Source organism: Brachionichthys hirsutus, chromosome 20 (assembly GCF_040956055.1).
Source record: "Brachionichthys hirsutus isolate HB-005 chromosome 20, CSIRO-AGI_Bhir_v1, whole genome shotgun sequence".
NCBI lineage: Eukaryota > Metazoa > Chordata > Actinopteri > Lophiiformes > Brachionichthyidae > Brachionichthys > Brachionichthys hirsutus.
In genome coordinates, this window is record NC_090916.1 from 257,151 (window position 1) to 277,148 (window position 19,998).

The following is a 19,998-nucleotide window of genomic DNA, read 5'->3' on the forward strand; positions in this document are numbered from 1 at the left end:
AAATAAATAAATGACACGGAAACACAAAGGAACCCTTTAGTGACTCAGCAAACGCCATCAGGAGCAGAAAACATGATGAAAATGCTGCTCGACAGGCTTGAGAAACAGGATGGGAAGAAAGGAAAGACGCTGCGTACCTAATCCTCATGTGCAAAATCTCCTCACTGGAGAGCACCTTCCTCAGGAAGATGTTCTTCTGGTTATCCGTCATGCGAGACACCATCGCTAGACATTGGGCCGTGTACCTGGTAAACAGGGGGGGGGGGGGGGGGCGTTGAAGTTGTTTGGCAAAACAAACAAATGAAGCAACAACTTGCTGCACAAACATCCATTTGTGTTTGTGGGCCTGAACACCAAGAAGATGCGTACCCTCAAACCACGACCTCACCGACGCGTACCCTCCAACCGCGACGTCGCCGACGCGCACCCTCCAACCGCGACGTCGCCGACGCGTACCCTCCAACCGCGACGTCGCCGACGCGTACCCTCCAACCGCGACGTCGCCGACGCGTACCCTCCAACCGCGACGTCGCCGACGCGTACCCTCCAACCGCGACGTCGCCGACGCGTACCCTCCAACCGCGACGTCGCCGACGCGCACCCTCCAACCGCGACGTCGCCGACGCGCACCCTCCAACCGCGACGTCGCCGACGCGCACCCTCCAACCGCGACGTCGCCGACGCGCACCCTCCAACCGCGACGCCGCCGACGCGTACCCTCCAACCGCGACGTCGCCGACGCGTACCCTCCAACCGCGACGTCGCCGACGCGCACCCTCCAACCGCGACGCGTACCCTCCAACCGCGACGCGCACCCTCCAACCGCGACGCGCACCCTCCAACCGCGACGCGCACCCTCCAACCGCGACGTCGCCGACGCGCACCCTCCAACCGCGACGCGTACCCTCCAACCGCGACGTCGCCGACGCGTACCCTCCAACCGCGACGCGTACCCTCCAACCGCGACGCGCAGCCTCCAACCGCGACGTCGCCGACGCGTACCCTCCAACCGCGACGCGTACCCTCCAACCGCGACGCGCACCCTCCAACCGCGACGCCGCCGACGCGCACCCTCCAACCGCGACGTCGCCGACGCGCACCCTCCAACCGCGACGTCGCCGACGCGCACCCTCCAACCGCGACGCGTACCCTCCAACCGCGACGCGCACCCTCCAACCGCGACGCGCACCCTCCAACCGCGACGTCGCCGACGCGCACCCTCCAACCGCGACGTCGCCGACGCGTACCCTCCAACCGCGACGCGCAGCCTCCAACCGCGACGTCGCCGACGCGTACCCTCCAACCGCGACGCGTACCCTCCAACCGCGACGCGCACCCTCCAACCGCGACGCCGCCGACGCGCACCCTCCAACCGCGACGTCGCCGACGCGCACCCTCCAACCGCGACGTCGCCGACGCGCACCCTCCAACCGCGACGCGCACCCTCCAACCGCGACGCCGCCGACGCGCACCCTCCAACCGCGACGTCGCCGACGCGCACCCTCCAACCGCGACGCGCACCCTCCAACCGCGACGCCGCCGACGCGCACCCTCCAACCGCGACGTCGCCGACGCGCACCCTCCAACCGCGACGCGCACCCTCCAACCGCGACGTTGCCGACGCGCACCCTCCAACCGCGACGCGCACCCTCCAACCGCGACGTCGCCGACGCGCACCCTCCAACCGCGACGCGCACCCTCCAACCGCGGCGTCGCCGACGCGTACCCTCCAACCGCGACGCGTACCCTCCAACCGCGACGCGCACCCTCCAACCGCAACGTCGCCGACGCGTACCCTCCAACCGCGACGTCGCCGACGCGTACCCTCCAACCGCCGACGCGCACCCTCCAACCGCGACGTCGCCGACGCGCACCCTCCAACCGCGACGTCGCCGACGCGCACCCTCCAACCGCGACGTCGCCGACGCGCACCCTCCAACCGCGACGCCGCCGACGCGCACCCTCCAACCGCGACGTCGCCGACGCGCACCCTCCAACCGCGACGTCGCCGACGCGCACCCTCCAACCGCAACGTCGCCGACGCGCACCCTCCAACCGCGACCTCGCCGACGCGCACCCTCCAACCGCGACGCCGCCGACGCGCACCCTCCAACCGCGACGTCACCGACGCGTACCCTCCAACCGCGACGTCGCCGACGCGTACCCTCCAACCGCGACGTCGCCGACGCGTACCCTCCAACCACGACGCGTACCCTCCAACCGCGACGCGCACCCTCCAACCGCGACGTCGCCGACGCGTACCCTCCAACCGCGACGCGCACCCTCCAACCGCAACGTCGCCGACGCGTACCCTCCAACCGCGACGTCGCCGACGCGTACCCTCCAACCGCCGACGCGCACCCTCCAACCGCGACGTCGCCGACGCGCACCCTCCAACCGCGACGTCGCCGACGCGCACCCTCCAACCGCGACGTCGCCGACGCGCACCCTCCAACCGCGACGTCGCCGACGCGCACCCTCCAACCGCGACGTCGCCGACGCGTACCCTCCAACCGCGACGCGCAGCCTCCAACCGCGACGTCGCCGACGCGTACCCTCCAACCGCGACGCGTACCCTCCAACCGCGACGCGCACCCTCCAACCGCGACGCCGCCGACGCGCACCCTCCAACCGCGACGTCGCCGACGCGCACCCTCCAACCGCGACGTCGCCGACGCGCACCCTCCAACCGCGACGCGCACCCTCCAACCGCGACGCCGCCGACGCGCACCCTCCAACCGCGACGTCGCCGACGCGCACCCTCCAACCGCGACGCGCACCCTCCAACCGCGACGCCGCCGACGCGCACCCTCCAACCGCGACGTCGCCGACGCGCACCCTCCAACCGCGACGCGCACCCTCCAACCGCGACGTTGCCGACGCGCACCCTCCAACCGCGACGCGCACCCTCCAACCGCGACGTCGCCGACGCGCACCCTCCAACCGCGACGCGCACCCTCCAACCGCGACGTCGCCGACGCGTACCCTCCAACCGCGACGCGTACCCTCCAACCGCGACGCGCACCCTCCAACCGCAACGTCGCCGACGCGTACCCTCCAACCGCGACGTCGCCGACGCGTACCCTCCAACCGCCGACGCGCACCCTCCAACCGCGACGTCGCCGACGCGCACCCTCCAACCGCGACGTCGCCGACGCGCACCCTCCAACCGCGACGTCGCCGACGCGCACCCTCCAACCGCGACGTCGCCGACGCGCACCCTCCAACCGCGACGTCGCCGACGCGCACCCTCCAACCGCAACGTCGCCGACGCGCACCCTCCAACCGCGACCTCGCCGACGCGCACCCTCCAACCGCGACGCCGCCGACGCGCACCCTCCAACCGCGACGTCACCGACGCGTACCCTCCAACCGCGACGTCGCCGACGCGTACCCTCCAACCGCGACGTCGCCGACGCGTACCCTCCAACCACGACGCGTACCCTCCAACCGCGACGCGCACCCTCCAACCGCGACGTCGCCGACGCGTACCCTCCAACCGCGACGCGCACCCTCCAACCGCAACGTCGCCGACGCGTACCCTCCAACCGCGACGTCGCCGACGCGTACCCTCCAACCGCCGACGCGCACCCTCCAACCGCGACGTCGCCGACGCGCACCCTCCAACCGCGACGTCGCCGACGCGCACCCTCCAACCGCGACGTCGCCGACGCGCACCCTCCAACCGCGACGTCGCCGACGCGTACCCTCCAACCGCGACGCCGCCGACGCGCACCCTCCAACCGCGACGTCGCCGACGCGTACCCTCCAACCGCGACGTCGCCGACGCGTACCCTCCAACCGCGACGTCGCCGACGCGCACCCTCCAACCGCGACGTCGCCGACGCGCACCCTCCAACCGCGACGTCGCCGACGCGCACCCTCCAACCGCGACGTCGCCGACGCGTACCCTCCAACCGCGACGCCGCCGACGCGCACCCTCCAACCGCGACGTCGCCGACGCGTACCCTCCAACCGCGACGTCGCCGACGCGTACCCTCCAACCACGACGCGTACCCTCCAACCACGACGTCGCCGACGCGTGGTTGCGTTCTCAGCCCTGCTCTCTTCACCCTCTTCACCCACGACTGCTCTGCATCCACTCCACAAACATGGTTGTGAGGTTTGCTGACGACACCACTGTGGTGGGTCACATCTCCAACAACGATGAGACCCACTACAGAGAGGAGGTCCAGAACCTGATGCTGTGGTGCTCGAGGAACAGCCTTGTTCTGAACACCAGCAAGACCAAGGAGGTCATAGTGGACTACAGGAGGTCCAGGAGGACTGAACACGCCCCCCTGTGCATACGAGGGGAAGCAGTGGAGCGTGTGGAGAACATTAAATTCCTGGGCATCCACATCTCCTCTGACCTCTCCTGGACACTCAACACCAGACACCTGGTGAAGAAGGCCCAGCAACGGCTCTTCTTCCTCAGGAAGCTGAAGCGGGCTGGACTCTCCTCTGTGCTGCTTGAAGACTTCTACCGGGCCACGATAGAGAGCATCCTGTGTCTCAGTGCGACCGTGTGGGACGGCAGCTGCACGGCGCAGGACAGGAAGGACCTATCCCGGGTGGTGAGGACAGCTCAGGGGATTGTGGGTCACCGTCTGCCTGATCTGGACTCTGTTCACATCTCCAGAGTCCAGAGGAGGGCCAGACGCATCGCCACAGACCCCGCCCACCCGGGCCACAAACTGTTTGTCCCGCCCACAGACCCGCCCACCCGGGCCACACACTGTTTGTCCCGCCCACAGACCCCACCCACCCGGGCCACACACTGTTTGTCCCGCCCCCATCAGGGAGGCGGTTCAGGACAATAAGAAGCAGCACAGCGAGGCTCAGGAACAGCTTCTTCCCCCGGGAAGCGATCTGGGACTCGGAATGCTCTGCGCTCTGTGCCTGTCCCACCGTTACCATTTTGGACCATTTGCTTGATTCTCACTCTCTCTGTGTACATATATCGTTGTTTAAGGAGGGATTTTGGTTTCGTTTTATGTCCCTATGTGTGCCTTAAGCCGTGGGCCTTCACACGATTTTGTTATGTTAGCATAACGACAATAAAAACTCTTGAACCTTGAACCATGACATCACTGATACGTACCCTCGGACCATGACATCACTGGTCAGCAGCTGTGACACGCAGGGACTCCAGTCCCACAGGACTCGGAACTTGGTGCAGTCACTCTGGAGGAATCGTAGGGTGGCCCCCATGAGGTCACGCAGCTTCATCCTCCTGGGGCCATATTGAACAGCTGAAGACTCTTCGCTGGTGAAGAAGAGCCTCTGAAACACTGGGGGGGCGTCAGTGAAGTACCGCGCTGCAAACCTAACAATGAAAAGTACAAGCAGCCATGTTTGAATGTCTAGTTAAGAACTAACATTTGGTTCTACTACCGCAGTGGTCCCCAACCACCGGGCCGCGGCCCGGTACCGGTCCGTGAGGCATTTGTTACCGGGCCGCACAGAAACAAGAACTCATTTACACAATTTCCATTGTATCAATTAAACAAGAGTGTGGAATTTATAAAAAACAAAAGTTACCATGAAGGACAGAAGCAATTATTGAGACCACAACTAATGGTGAGTAGATATTGGAGTAATACTTGTGTAACAGTTATTGCAAGTGCATAATATTAAGTTTATTTGTAATATTATACTCCCCTTTGCATCGTCCTCCCCAACACCAGCCACTCTCATGTCCTCCCTCACTACGCCCATGTCTCTTCTCCTGGGTCGTCCTCTAGTCCTGTCCTTTGCATCGTCCTCCCCAACACCAGCCACTCTCATGTCCTCCCTCACTACGTCCATGTCTCTTCTCCTGGGTCGTCCTCTAGTCCTGTCCTTTGCATCGTCCTCCCCAACACCAGCCACTCTCATGTCCTCCCTCACTACGTCCATGTCTCTTCTCCTGGGTCGTCCTCTAGTCCTGTTCCCTGGCAGTTCCATCCTCAGCATCCTTCTACTGATATAGTCCCTGTCTCTCCTCTGGACATGTCCAAACCATCAAAGTCTGCAACCTGTCCAACCCACAACCTGATCTGATCTGGATCAGCTCCAGAATGGAGTCAGTAAGAATTAAACCCATTCGTGGATTCAGGAATCAGTTAAAAATACACAAACTCTGATTCACTTTGACTTTTCATGGTTGATGTGTAAAGATACCGAGAACAATCTAGAACCTTTTGGTGCTGATCCAGTTCACCGTGTGGACGGTGTAGATCCAGTTAGGAGGGGGACGAGCTGCTTGGGGGAGGTCTGTGCTCTCAGAGTGCTGCTCTAGTTACACAAGTCATGACAATCTGGACGTGCCCCTAAAAGTCAGCAGCACCACCTGTACCGGGTTCCACGCTCCCTGCAGATAGAACCGGGCCTACTTACGCCTGAGCATCGGGGCTGATACCGGGTTCCACGTTCCCTGCAGATAGAACCGGGTCTACTTACGCCTGAGCATCGGGGCTGATACCGGGTTCCACACTCCCTGCAGATAGAACCGGGTCTACTTACGCCTGAGCATCAGGACTGATACCGGGTTCCACGCTCCCTGCAGATAGAACCGGGTCTACTTACGCCTGAGCATCAGGACTGATACCGGGTTCCACGCTCACTGCAGATAGAACCGGGTCTACTTACGCCTGAGCATCGGGGCTGATACCGGGTTCCACGCTCACTGCAGATAGAACCGGGTTCCACACTCCCTGCAGATAGAACCGGGCCTACTTACGCCTGAGCATCGGGACTGATACCGGGTTCCACACTCCCTGCGGATAGAACCGGGTTCCACACTCCCTGCAGACAGAACCGGGCCTACTTACGCCTGAGCATCGGGACTGATACCGGGTTCCACACTCCCTGCGGATAGAACCGGGTTCCACACTCCCTGCGGACAGAACCGGGCCTACTTACGCCTGAGCATCGGGACTGATACCGGGTTCCACACTCCCTGCGGATAGAACCGGGTTCCACACTCCCTGCAGACAGAACCGGGCCTACTTACGCCTGAGCATCGGGGCTGATGCCGAGGAGCTTGCTGAGGGCCACACACAGGCGTTCATGCAGATCGTGGTTGATCCGGGCCCCGGCTTTGACCCTCTCGGCGCTTCGCTCCAACAGATCAAGAACCAGAGGCCGCAGGTGCCGAGCAATCAGCAAGGTGTAGTCTTTGTCCAGCAGCAGGTGAGCCAAGCACTCCAGGATAGTCCGCCTGTCCGCCTGGCTCCACACCTAAGGGACCACACGGACATGGATGTCAAACGCACGCCCACGCAGGGGGCCGACGCCCCACGCACCCGGGCACCCTACCTGCTTGGACAGGTACTGGCCGAGCTCCTCGTGACTCCTGCCGGCATGTCTGGATATGGTTCCCAGTGATGACAGGCTTAACTCCAAGTGTTCCATCGTATCTGGAAGCGCGAGCACGCGGCCGCACGCTATGGACACGTGACCTCGCTTATAGTCATGAAACAATAGTGCACGGTCGCCCACGCGCGGTCCTGTCTGTGGCCGAAACACCGCGCACAGCACGGTCCCGTCGCTCGCGTTAAAATCCCGTCCACACGTGGAGAGAGGCGCATTCGCTTCCGGGTCGAGTCGGATGCTGCTTCACGTCGCGGGATGATGACGCAGGCGGCGCGGCGCGGCGCGGCGCTCTGTTCTTGTGGAGCTACTTTGTGTCGCGGATCCGCGCGCCTGTGCTGCCGGTTACAGCAGAACTCCAGCTGCTCCAGAGGCGACAGGTGAGCGAACACCTGGCCCGCCTGCTGGTGTTAAAGCGAGGCGCGGGTAACGCGCGGGGACGCGCGCCCGGGCGCGTGACGGGACCGCGGGAAAATGTCGCTACTTCCTGTGCAGCCAAGTCTTGGCGCGACATTCCTTTTGTAAACAACGGAAGGACGCAAGCGGGTGGGTAAGCGCCGTTTACCGGTAGCTCGCTGTGGGACAGTTCCCGTGGACTGTCGCCGTTTCATGTTAGCATCCGGACGTCACCGACTGAGCGCGCGCTCGAGTGGCGTGTCGGTAAGCGCACGGTTATTGAACCGTGATTAGCGACGGTTCGTGTGAAACTAGCTCGCTGTTACCGATCTGGCTTCAACCTGGGTCATTTTAGCATTCACGGAATGAATCAATAATCAATAATCACGACGGAGACCCAGCATCGGTCGTTTCTGCGTGTCTGTCGTGTTTATTTCCACGGAGGGTCGAGAACAAAAGGCGAGTTATTACGGGTAATAACCCTGTTATATATTAATCTGGCGTTTTGGTGCTGCTGGGGTTATTCAGCAGTTATTGATCATAGTCCTCTGATGGAACAGTGACGCTTTGATGCTTAAACAAAGAACAGAAGACGGTGATCCAGTTTCTGCTTTCATTGCAGCTCACGTAACGGTTGGTTTGGATCCGGATCCGGGTCCGGAGCGTCGTGTGATGATGGATGAGAACGATGCCAACGGTCGTGAGTACCAAAGCTTGCCTCACAATAGGGCTGTTTTACTGTAGTATCTGTTGCATTACTAATACGTGTATAGTAATAATACACATAATATCCACAGTCCTGGGCCTTGAAGAAGATTCTGTGGATATCTATGACGGCCTGGACATCAGTTCAACCGGCAATACGGGTAACTATTTATAAACAGGCTTTGGAATGTTCGGCATTATTATTAGTATTGATACGGTGGCGTGGTGGTTAGCGCTGTCGCCACAGTGTAAAGGTTTGAATCCTATCTGCAGAGTTTGTCTGTTCTCCCGTGTCTGCGTGGGTTCTCCGGGTTCTCCGGGTTCTCCCATCTTCAGAGACATGAATCGATAACTCAGAGTTGTCCGTAGGGTATAAGTGTGTGTGAGTGGTTGTCGATGCGCTGGCGATGCTTCCGGGGTGTACCCCGCCTCTCGCACGTAGCAAGCTGGGACAGACTGCAGAAAGTCCCGCGACCCGACAAACGGCCGTAGAAGGGAGGATCAGTGATAGTAGTATTGTATTTGAGTAGTACGTGATCGGCACCGGCTCGCATGTCGCTGACCTGGTTCTGCTGTTTCACAGAGAAGTCGTCTCCCGGTGCTTCTCGGCTGAAGGACTCGTTGGACCTGTATGAAGAGCTCGTCACTGAGGAACAGCAGAGCAGAGAGTCGGCGTTCTCTGAGGTGAGCTATGAGCTGGCCTTTCTGCCGACTCTCGTGTGCAGCCTCATGGCTTGTACAGTTAGCGGGAGCTAACGTAGCATTGCCAGTTTGTCCCTTGTGCCGGTCACAAGCCCGGATAAATGCAGAGAGTTGATTCAGGAGTGAAGATTTGCCAAACTGCAATACACGATATGGCCTAAAACCAACATCGCGATATTTTTAGGCTTTATTGCAATACACGATTTATATCTTGATATTCAGATTTCTCCTCTAAATCACTATATAAATGTTAAATTTAACACTTGGAAGCATAAAGCAGACCCTTCTGTTGGATCAGAGACTTGCATGCAAAATGGGGGGAAAGAAAATCACAATCAAGTGAAGTTCAGTGAAGCTTTTATTTCAAACCGGGCTTCTGCACTCGAGCTTTTAAACAATAAAACTAAATAACTGCGTGGGAGTCGTTTGCTTTCTTTGATGTCTCGTGTGGTGCAGGCGCAGTTTGAAGTATTCTTCGTTTTGGAGTGGTGGTGAAACTAATCTGTGTGCTGCTACCTTTGGCTACGGTTTAGCGGTGTATTTACTCGTTCCTATATACGTGTGTTTTTGTGCTGAATGTGCTTGTTACTGCTGCTTTCTGTAAGAAACCACGTGTGACCACGTTGAAAATAAGTCTACACGTGTCAGTGGTCTAGTTCCTGCACGCGGGTAAAGACCCCCGTAACTGGTGCGGTGTCGGTCCGGTAGGGACGCTGGTGACTTACGGACTCTGCCTGTGAGTTGTGAAGAGCGCTAAAGAAGTAACTGATGACATGCAGAGAATCACAATCAGACTCTCTTTCCTTGGTTGCAGTTGAAGTCCAGATTCCAAGCGGCTCAAAAGCAAATGAACGAGCTGCACGGGAGACTGAAGCAAATGGAGTTACAGGTTTGTGCCGGTCGGCTGTTTGTTTGTTCTGCTGGTTCCGCCTTCATTCACCTTCACCAGCTGCCATGGATGGTCCTCCTGAGTCATTGGTATTAACTTACCTGTTTGTCATCAAAAATAATTATACGGTAACTTGTTGGGTTCTTGAAAAGTACAATGAGTCGTTCCTACAATTTTATAGACTATAGATTTATTGTGGGACATTCAGCAGAATAATCAATTCTAAAAAATGGTCATTACGAGAAGCCATGATATTTCGACCAATTGCATTTGTTGCCACCATTTATTAGTAATTGTATTCCTCAGGATTGGAGTAGTAACTTGGAAATCATCCCATCACTTAATCTTAAAGGCGTGGAAATAATTTCTGGACGCCACGTCTCTTCATCCAGATTCACACCGACGTTTACTGGAACGTTGTTGAAGGTCCATCCAGTGGATCCGGTCAACAATCAAACAAAAACCGAACAAATCATGACTCAAATGAGATCTCTGAAGTCTGTAACGATATCGGGCAAAGTAAACATCATGTCATAATCTCTGTGTCTTTTTCTGTTTAAAAAAAAGAACTCGTTGTTGAACACGGAGAACTACCGTCTCAAGAAGAACATCTCTGCACTCTTACGAACGGCGAGACTGGAGGTGTCGCGGAAAGACGCAGCGATTCAGAGACTGACCCAACAGTAAGTGTTGAGAATGAGCCCGCGGCGCCGCCCGGCTTCAGAACAGTCCATCAGCCTTCATGCTGATAGGGGCGTAGGAAGGGCTCCATCAACTAGTGCAGTTCCTGTAGTTCAGGGCTGTCAATCTCATTTTCTCAAAGGGCCACATTAGCATTATGTTACCCTCCAAAGGCCAAATGTAAACCGTAACACAGTAAAAAATGTAACTAAATATAATGTAATCTAATGTAAAATAAATGTAACTACTCCTTAACATGCTGTTAAATAACTATTTATTTTTTCATTTAACTCTTTAGTAATTACAATAAAATATTCAGGTTTGATATCACTTTTATAAAAGGTTGTAACTTAAACATTGTTAGAGATAAATCCATACTGTAAATGAGAACAATCATAAGTATGAACCAAAGTTTGTGATGGGAATAAATTAACAGATCTAATAATGTGGAAAAGTTCCATTCAAATGCAATCATCACGCAGGAACAAAGACAATCGATACAAAATCAAAGCAAAACCAAAAAGTCACCACCTTGTCTTGTTATGGACATGCAGAAACCAAAAAAACAACCGAAGTGGGAAAGATAAAGAACATTCCCAGAGTCAATGGAAAAGACGTCACTTTCAGGATCAGCACTGGACAGCTCCATATGTAGCCGGCTACCTGTGGAGCTGTCCAGTGCTGATCCTGATCCATATGTAGCTGGCTACCTATGGAGCTGTCCAGTGCTGATCCTGATCCATAGGTAGCCGGCTACCTATGGAGCTGTCCAGTGCTGATCCTGATCCATATGTAGCCGGCTACCTGTGGAGCTGTCCAGTGCTGATCCTGATCCATATGTAGCCGGCTACCTATGGAGCTGTCCAGTGCTGATCCTGATCCATATGTAGCCGGCTACCTATGGAGCTGTCCAGTGCTGATCCTGATCCATATGTAGCCGGCTACCTATGGAGCTGTCCAGTGCTGATCCTGATCCATATGTAGCCGACTACCTGTGGAGCTGTCCAGTGCTGATCCTGATCCATATGTAGGCGATCAACATTTCAGCACATGCTGGGAAAAACAAAGAAGTTCTAATAACTTTCAATAGTCACCTCCAGCAGATTATTGATTTCCTGACTGCAGCCATGTTGCTGAATTGTTCCGTTTGATCAGTTCACTACTTAAGTTACAAACATTGCATATTCAATTGTATAGTTGTAAAAATATATGGATAGATTATTGCTGTTATTAAAACATAAATCCTTTCAATTGATCAGGTAAAGAAAACCACACTCCATCGATCAATAATCAAACTTATTCAAGTAAATAATATGAAATAATAAAGAAAGAAAAATATCGTCCAACACAAGTTATGGCATTAAGTTATGGTTCTCACCGGGTTATCCCAGTGTCTGCTTGGGTTCTCCGGCTTCCTCCCACCACCAGAAATGTGTGTGCGTGCGTGAATGAACTGGCGGCTTGTCCAGGGTGTGCCCCGCCTCTCGCCCACTGACTGCTGGGATAGGCTCCAGCACGGCCTGCAACCCAGTAACGGACAAAGTGATTCAGATGTGATTGCTGCAGTCTGACGGCAGTGGCTAGCTTGTTGGTTCTGGTCATTATGAGCGACACTCAGAGCTGCCTCTCTCTCTACCCTTGTTTGTTTCTTGTAGATCAGAGAAAAGTCGCCATCACCACCGGCCCCACATAAATAATTTGGGGGGTCAAAAGTTATCCGGTTTGTCCCCTGCAGTGAGCTCCAGGAGTAGGCCACCTCCTTCACCCCCTTCCATTCCCCTGCCTCCTGCTCCTCTTTCTAGTTCTCTACCTCAATCCAGGTCTCTGCTTCCTCCTGCATCTTCCAGTCATCCTCCCCCTCTTCCGCCGCTACCAGCTTTTCCACCAAGGGAGACTGTTCAACCTTCCAGCAAGGAAAGACGCACTTCCACCAATCAGCTTTGTGGCTCTTTCAATGAGACAAAAGCTTTACAAGCGTCTTCTCACCGTCATTCAAAAGGTTTTTCATCAGAAGAAGGTAATGCTCCTGACAAACAGACTGAGTACTCTACCAGAAATTCTATTAGCTGTCCAACAGCCCGACATGGTGAGTCAGAAAAACACAAGTACAAGCATAAGGAGCACAAGCATCCTGAATCGACAGAGAGAAGACACAGAACTGTATCGGATCCAAACAAAGACTCTTTTACCTCTGAGAAAAATGAGTGTCACAATGTTGACCGAGAAAGAGGACGAAGACATGACTCCAAGTCATATAAGAGCAGGGATTGCCTAAGCGATGAGGGGCGCCACAAATCAGAGAGGATCAAAAAGCCTCCACCAGAGGCTTCCTCTGACAACAAAGGGAAGAATCAAGATCAAGCCAAAAGGTCCACCAAAGACTCTGAGGATGGCACTGCTCATAGCTGTAAAAAAAGCCAGGATCATATAAAGACCAAGACTCGTGATCAGCATAACAGAGGTGCAGACTCAAGGGGTCGGGAAAAGGACTCCTCAAGCCAACACGAGCACTATGGTGACTCCTCCAAAGACAGGACAGGGGACAGGCTGTCTAAGGATTGTCACAGGAAGGATAGACGGCATGATGACAGCGGCAAGAAGCATCGGCGGAGCACTTCTTCAGAGAAGTGCAAAGAGCACAAGAAACAGAAATCAAATGAATCGGTACAAAGTAAAGCTGAAGTCTGCAACAAAGCAAGAAAAGAAAAGGCAAATGATTCCTCAAAAAGAACATCGGAGAAACCAAGTATCACAGAAAACAGTCCAAACAGGAAGTTGTGCTTCATGGAGACATTGAATCTGACCCTTTCACCAATTAAGAAGCCGGTCTTGCCCATCGATGGCAGCCAGGATGGCTTCACAACAGTGGATGAACTTGTTGAAAACGGACCGGATAAGGATTTGAGTTCACAATCTAACATTGAAGACATGTGTGTGATCGATGGAGTCGTTAGCTGCGAATTAGAAACAGAGCTGGAGGAGGTTGCAAAGCAATCCTCAAACATTTCCAAATCTGCAGGACCTGAAAAGACTCAAACGTGTGACGAAAAGGACCAAAACCAAGGCGAGACTCCTGCAGCTGACAAACGGCTTCAGCAGACTTCAGTCCAAATGAGCTCAAAGCGATCCTTAGATGCTGCAGTCAGTCCGATGACTGTGCACGTCACAAACAGATCACCAGAGAGTGCGTCGCTAAAAGCATCAAGTGGTGATCAGAAAACCAAGTCGGCCTCAGACATCCGGGCAGGTGAAGGCGAATCTCTGGTCGCTACTGATGGCATCACTTGCACATCTGGAAAACCCCATAAAGAACAAACAAGCAGTTCATTTCAAAAGGTAAACCTGGGAAGTATCACTGATCGGTCTGGTTCTCGGTCTGGTTCAAGTGCACAGCTAAGTTGTAGCACTCCTAAGGCTGAAGTCCACGAAGGCCTCCCTGTGGATTCAGACAAAGAAGGAATGGGTTCTTCACCCTCAAGGGACAATCCTGACTCTAAAGAAGTTCCCGATGAGGGCCGAAGTCCAAAAATGTTGTTCACTGTCCCACCTCAGGACCGTCCGCCTGGACCGTCTCCACCTCGGGTCTCCAGTCCCATTCAAGATGCCGTGTCCAGTACGATTAGTCTGGAGTCCCTCCCACAGGAAGGCCTGAGTCTTCCCGAGGCTATTTACATCTTAACGCAGACAAGCGAAGACACCGGCGACAGCACCGGCGTCACCACTGAGCCAAGTTCTTCAACCAGTATTGCAGTTGCAGTATCCAAAGTCAGCAGTACAACGGAGTGTACGAGCAGGAACCTCGCCACACCCAATAAAAGCTTCAGTCCTGGGAATAGTTCAGAGCCCTCCAGCTCCGTCCCGGTTCCACATGACGAAGACTCCATGATGCGCACACTGAGCAATCTGAAGAGGATCCCTGATGCCATTAGCCCGCTCAGGAGCCCGATACGATCCACAAGGAGAAGTCGCCTCCACGCCAAGCCAGGCCACGTCAAGAGCCTGGAAAGAGGTACAGCTGGTGAATCCTTTCATTTGCATCTGCAATTTGTTTTCATGAAATTAAATACATAATATTTAAGTAACTTTGTAGAAAACATACCACGTGTTCATGGAAATGTAGACGATGTCGGAGACAATCCATGCATCCCTAATGCTAACAAGTAGACGGCGTATGGATCGTAAAGCGGCCTGTTTAAGTGCGCATTACTATCTGAGTAATGGTAGAAGGGAAAAAAATCCATGGATTAAAGGGCGTTAACTTTTACGGCCTTACTTCCGGTTACAAGGCCGTTACTAAAATAAAAGCATAAACATACAATATAATTACTATTTATCTAAATAACGTAAACCTTTCCTACCTAATGCTACATGGCGCCCCACATTGGGCGCAATGTAGCATCCAGTCGTTTTAGAAAGGCCAGAACTGATGGTTAAATGGTTTTATTGTTGTATATTTGTATATTTATAAACTGCTTTTACTCCTCTGCAGATTTTTCCAGCACAGATGCCGATGCTAACTTAAAGAAGTTGGACGTAAACAAAGAAAACAAGCATCCAGGCTCGCCGGCCCAGAATGCCGTGCAAGCGGACTTGGTGTCGGAGCTGCCTCCGAGTCCGTCTAGCACTGAACTGGAGGAAGGGGAGATCTTAAGTGAAAGTGATGAGAGAGCTTCAGGTTCTCCTCTACCTGCAACCAAGAAGCCAAAGTTGGTGCGAACAAGCAAAAATAAACCGAGTCCCAAGACTTTGTTAAAGAGGACATCTAAAGAAGCTAGTGAGACGTCTGGAGTATCAACGATAAGTCCCAAGAATCGCTTCAAAACGGTTTGTCCTGCAGCAACCGGGGCTGCTTATTCCACCGTAGAGGAAGTAATGGAGACGTTCAAACTGGTGCGTGCTGAGATCCGTAAGAAGTACATGAAGCTTCATAAAACCTTTCCTAGGAAGAGCTTCTACGGTGTGATGAACAACTTCCAGGAGTCTTTTGTAGAGTTTGTAGCTGGTGCTCATTTTGATCAGATATCTAGTCGTCAGGAGGATCTGAAATCCAAACTGAGGGAACTGATTGTGTCTGTGTTTAGCAAGGTGTGTGACAACGGCATCGTGAAACGCATCTTTGAACAGCAGGCTACAGATCTGAAGCAAAAGCTGTGGGATTTCGTCGATGTTCAAGTTGATTACTTGTTCAGGGATATTTACACAATCCTGAAGACCCTTTACGAACCATCCAGAGCTCAAGCTGAGGACAACGTATCCATGGAAACGGAGACGAATTCTCTACAGTCACGATTTCCACCAAAGGAAGCACATTCGATTCTGACCGACCCAAGTCGAGTCCAGGCTTGTCCAGCTGTGCCTTATCGAACGGGCCTCGGGAGCCGAGGCAAAGACATAAGAATCACACGTGTGGACAAAGACAAGGACGTCGGCCAGCATCCAACAAGCTGCCCCAATTCACAGCCTGGAGTCAACATTCCCTCAAGTCCGGAGAAGAGTAGTGCATCGTCTTTGGTTGTCTCCCAAAATGTCTCATTGCTGGACAAAACTGACTTTGAGCTCCTCACCGAACAGCAAGCCTCCAGTTTGACATTTAATCTGGTGAGAGACACTCAAATGGGAGAAATTTTCAAGTGTCTTCTTCAAGGTTCTGACTTGTTGGAAACCAGTGCCGCCGCTGGAGACGCCACAGCCTGGTCCCTCGGCACGCCAAGGAAGGACGGAGACAGATTCAGCAGCAGCGCTACTCCAAGGAGATTTGACTCTCCATCTAAACTGCTTTTCCCAAAAAGGTTTGACACCCCTTCCAAATTTATCGCTACATGGCCAAGTGTTTCACCTCGCAAGACCGTGTCTCCACGACTCAGAGACCACGCCCCACTGAATCCAGCCCTGTTCGATGAAAGCTGCTTGTTAGAGGTGCCGTCAGCAAACAGAGCCATGCTGCAAACCAGTTCGCTGTCCCAGAGGATGTATTCCATGCTGGCTGAAGATCTGGCCGTCTCCCTCACCATTCCGTCGCCCCTCAAGTCCGACGGCCATCTCAGCTTTCTTCATCCACCAGGTGTGGATGTAGTGTCCACTCCAGAAAGCGTCCTCAGCGCCCACATTAGTGAGGACGCTGTGATGGACGGGGAAGATGCTGCGGAGCAGGACATTCACTTGGCGCTTGACAGTGACGACTCCAGCTGCAGCTCCATCAGCACCGTTTCCTCTGAAGCGCGTGCAACGCCTTTCATGTTCAAGCCTGACCTGCCCATGCGGGCCCTGGTGCTGGAGAAGTCCAACGATCATTTCATAGTGAAGATTTGCCAGGCAGCCAAAGGGGCAGGTGGCACTCTCACTGCAGAAGACAGCTTAAGTCAAACACCGATGGAGGACGATCAGCAACGTCCAGAAGGCAGTGGAGCAACTGAAGACAGACAGCAGGACGGTGCTGCTTCAAAGGCTGGAACTGAAGACAGACAGCAGGACGGTGCTGCTTCAAAGGCTGGAACTGAAGACGGACAGCAGGACGGTGCTGCTTCAAAGGCTGGAACTGAAGACGGACAGCAGGACGGTGCTGCTTCAAAGGCTGGAACTGAAGACAGACAGCAGGACGGTGCTGCTTCAAAGGCTGGAACTGAAGACGGACAGCAGGACGGTGCTGCTTCAAAGGCTGGAACTGAAGACAGACAGCAGGACGGTGCTGCTTCAAAGGCTGGAACTGAAGACAGACAGCAGGACGGTGCTGCTTCAAAGGCTGGAACTGAAGACGGACAGCAGGACGGTGCTGCTTCAAAGGCTGGAACTGAAGACAGACAGCAGGACGGTGCTGCTTCAAAGGCTGAAGCGTCCGTGAGGAGCCCCTCTACTGGTGCTGAAAGCCTTCGGCGCCGCCAGGCTGCCGTCGGGTCCGATAACGGACTCTCTGTAGGTGAGACTTCAGCACCAAATAAAGGTCCAACCCACAAAGACGAAAACGACTCAACTCAACAAAATACCTCAAAGGTTTGCTCTGCGGGAGGCTCGATGGAGGATTTACAGAAACGGTCGGAAGCTGTAAAAGATCTCCCCGAGAAAGCTTTATCACAAAACAGTTTTCACACCCGCCCACGCGAGAGACACAGTACCCCTGTCCCTGTGGACGAGAGCACAGAAATGAGTCAGAGCGAGCAGGAGATGTCTCCAAATAGTCCCTCAAATGCCCTTCTGCCTGAGACTGGGAGCTGCCCACATCGTTCTGCAACGGTTCAGAGCACGCGAGAGTCGCCGTCAGAGAAGTGTGAGGGGGAGGGGGCCAAGAGACGCTTCAGCAAGGGAAAGGAGGACGACCGCCGCACACCAGAGACAGGCGAAAGGGACTGTGGCAAAAGTGGGAAAAGGAAGAAGCATCAAGAGAAATCAAAGGCCAAGCGGTCCAGAAGGGAGGAAGAGAGGAGCGCTGGAGAAACCGGGTCAGACGGCAAGGACAAGAGTGAACCCGAACCCTCCCCGACTTCTGTGTCCTACGTCAGTCTCCACGCCAAAAATGTCATCAGGAAGAAGGGCGAGGTGGTGACGGCGTGGACCAGGTCAGTATCGTATCGTAGCGACTCGGCTAATGTGAGGAAAGACTCAAATCTAAGGTTAAAGTTACGTTTTGGGCTTTGGCCGTTAGCTGAGGAGCTGGTGCGGTCGCAGCGACGCTCCGGCGTTCCAGGCTTGTTCCGACAGACGCTCGCTCCTCATCCGGTCTGTGCTTCTTCCAGAGATGAAGATCGAGCTATTCTTACCGAGCTGAAGGCAAAAGGCGCCTCACGGGAGACGTTTGCTGAGCTGTCAGAGAAGCTGGACAAGCCGCCGGGACAGGTGGGTTCTGCTGGCTGCGGTGGGGGGGGCGTCCTATAACGGCCGAGGCAGGACCGAGTTCCCTTCATGCTGGGCAGCGCCTGCTCGGGGGGCTCACCATCTGTCCCAAGGACAGCTTCCTCCTCAGGAGGGCTGCTGCTGACACGGCGCGGCGCTGGTCGTTACCCGACCCTCCGTGACTCGACCGGCGTCATGACGGAGCGGCAGACATTAACGTTTGGCTTTTCTGCTTTCAGGTCGCCCAAAGGTTTTACCAGCTCATGAAACTGTTTAAGAAGATGGACACTTGAACTCGCCGACTGGAACTCGCCGACTCGGCAGAATAGCTGTTGGATTTGCTCGTGGGCAAACGCTGCGGCACCAGAACAGATCTCGTGGCGTGGGGCGCGGAGATGCGGCTGCGGTTTGGCTGAGACATCGCCAGGCCCTTTGGGCAGCAGCATTCACTCCAGCATCGGGTGAATGCTGCAGCGAGGTTTGCAGGTTTGTGTGTGTCGAGGGCAAGTCAGGAATCCGGTGCCGGTCCAGGAAGCTGCTTGTTCTGGACCGGGACTTTAAGGTGTTCCGAAAGTCTGAATTTGCGAGTAGCGTCTCCCCCGCTGATGTAACCGAGCGGTGTGAACGGTGCAGCAGACATGATGTCAGTGTCGCTGGTTTTAATACACGTTCATGTTTTTAAACGTCCAGGCTGAAGGCAGGACTTGGTACTGAACATTTGATGGCCCGCTTGCCCGCTTGCAGCAGGGATTCGTGCTTCCCTCGCTACGCTCACACAAACACACCCCGTTGGCCTAAATGGATTTGTGTTTGACTCAAGGTCACAGTTAGAAACGGATTGAAATGCAATGTTGTGCTTAATTCTGTACTGAAATTAAAGCTTTATTTATTTATCATGTGTGTTTGTATGCCTTGTGGTATAATGTGTAAATGTGCATATACCGGTACAACATAATATACCCCTTTGATACTTGGTACGTGATTAAAGGGATTGTATGAGGCTTCCTGAGGACATGATAAAGGATTTTAGGCGAGGAGCCCAACACAGATATTGGAAATATCCATATACTGTACAGCACAAAAGTTGTTTGTATTTTATATACAGTAATAGAGAATAATAATAATAATGCGTTGGTTTTTATAGCACTTCTCTGGACACTCAAACACGCTTTACATTCGCATTATTCATTCACTCCATAATAACGAGTAATACATTGTTTTTGTACACTTAAGAATCTGATTTGAATTTTTCCACTGATCATTAAGCCTCTGAAGCATCGAGACACATGGTAGCTGTACATGCTGCATAAAGCACTGCACAATATAGGCGGAGTAAAACAAAAGTGTCATGTTTATGTAAAGAGTTCTCCATTTTTGTCTCAGATTTAACATTAAGTTGTTCTCTTGAAATAAGACTGACTAAAAGTGAGTGATTTCTCTGACGG

General features: G+C 54.3%; 2 protein-coding genes across 2 annotated transcripts in view; one reads left to right on the forward strand and one right to left on the reverse strand.

Annotated features, from left to right (window-relative positions):
- The window catches only part of mdn1 (midasin AAA ATPase 1), a 58,629-nt gene extending 51,231 nt beyond the window's left edge, over positions 1-7,398 (reverse strand). Inside the window, 4 exon segments of the mRNA XM_068753441.1 lie at positions 138-245; positions 5,105-5,329; positions 6,998-7,224; positions 7,303-7,398. Coding sequence (XP_068609542.1) covers positions 138-245; positions 5,105-5,329; positions 6,998-7,224; positions 7,303-7,398 — 656 coding nt within the window.
- Positions 7,399-8,427: 1,029 nt separating this feature from the next.
- On the forward strand, positions 8,428-19,447 carry casp8ap2 (caspase 8 associated protein 2). Its single transcript, XM_068753899.1, has 10 exons — positions 8,428-8,449; positions 8,550-8,618; positions 9,041-9,141; positions 9,974-10,048; positions 10,616-10,731; positions 12,385-14,738; positions 15,219-17,117; positions 17,481-18,279; positions 18,457-18,556; positions 18,793-19,447. Exons 1-10 carry the CDS (start codon positions 8,428-8,430, stop codon positions 18,844-18,846), a joined length of 5,589 nt encoding a protein of 1,862 aa, XP_068610000.1. The 3' UTR covers positions 18,847-19,447.
- Positions 19,448-19,998: the final 551 nt, after the last annotated feature.

What these genes read in the sequence shown, in the direction of transcription:
- casp8ap2 (XM_068753899.1), top strand. Translation starts at nt 8,428, where the DNA reads ATGGATGAGAACGATGCCAACG. An exon ending in CAGTTCAACCGGCAATACGG is followed by an intron (nt 8,619 to 9,040) that starts GTAACTATTTAT and finishes GCTGTTTCACAG; the next exon opens with AGAAGTCGTCTCCCGGTGCT. An exon ending in CGTCAAGAGCCTGGAAAGAG is followed by an intron (nt 14,739 to 15,218) that starts GTACAGCTGGTG and finishes ACTCCTCTGCAG; the next exon opens with ATTTTTCCAGCACAGATGCC.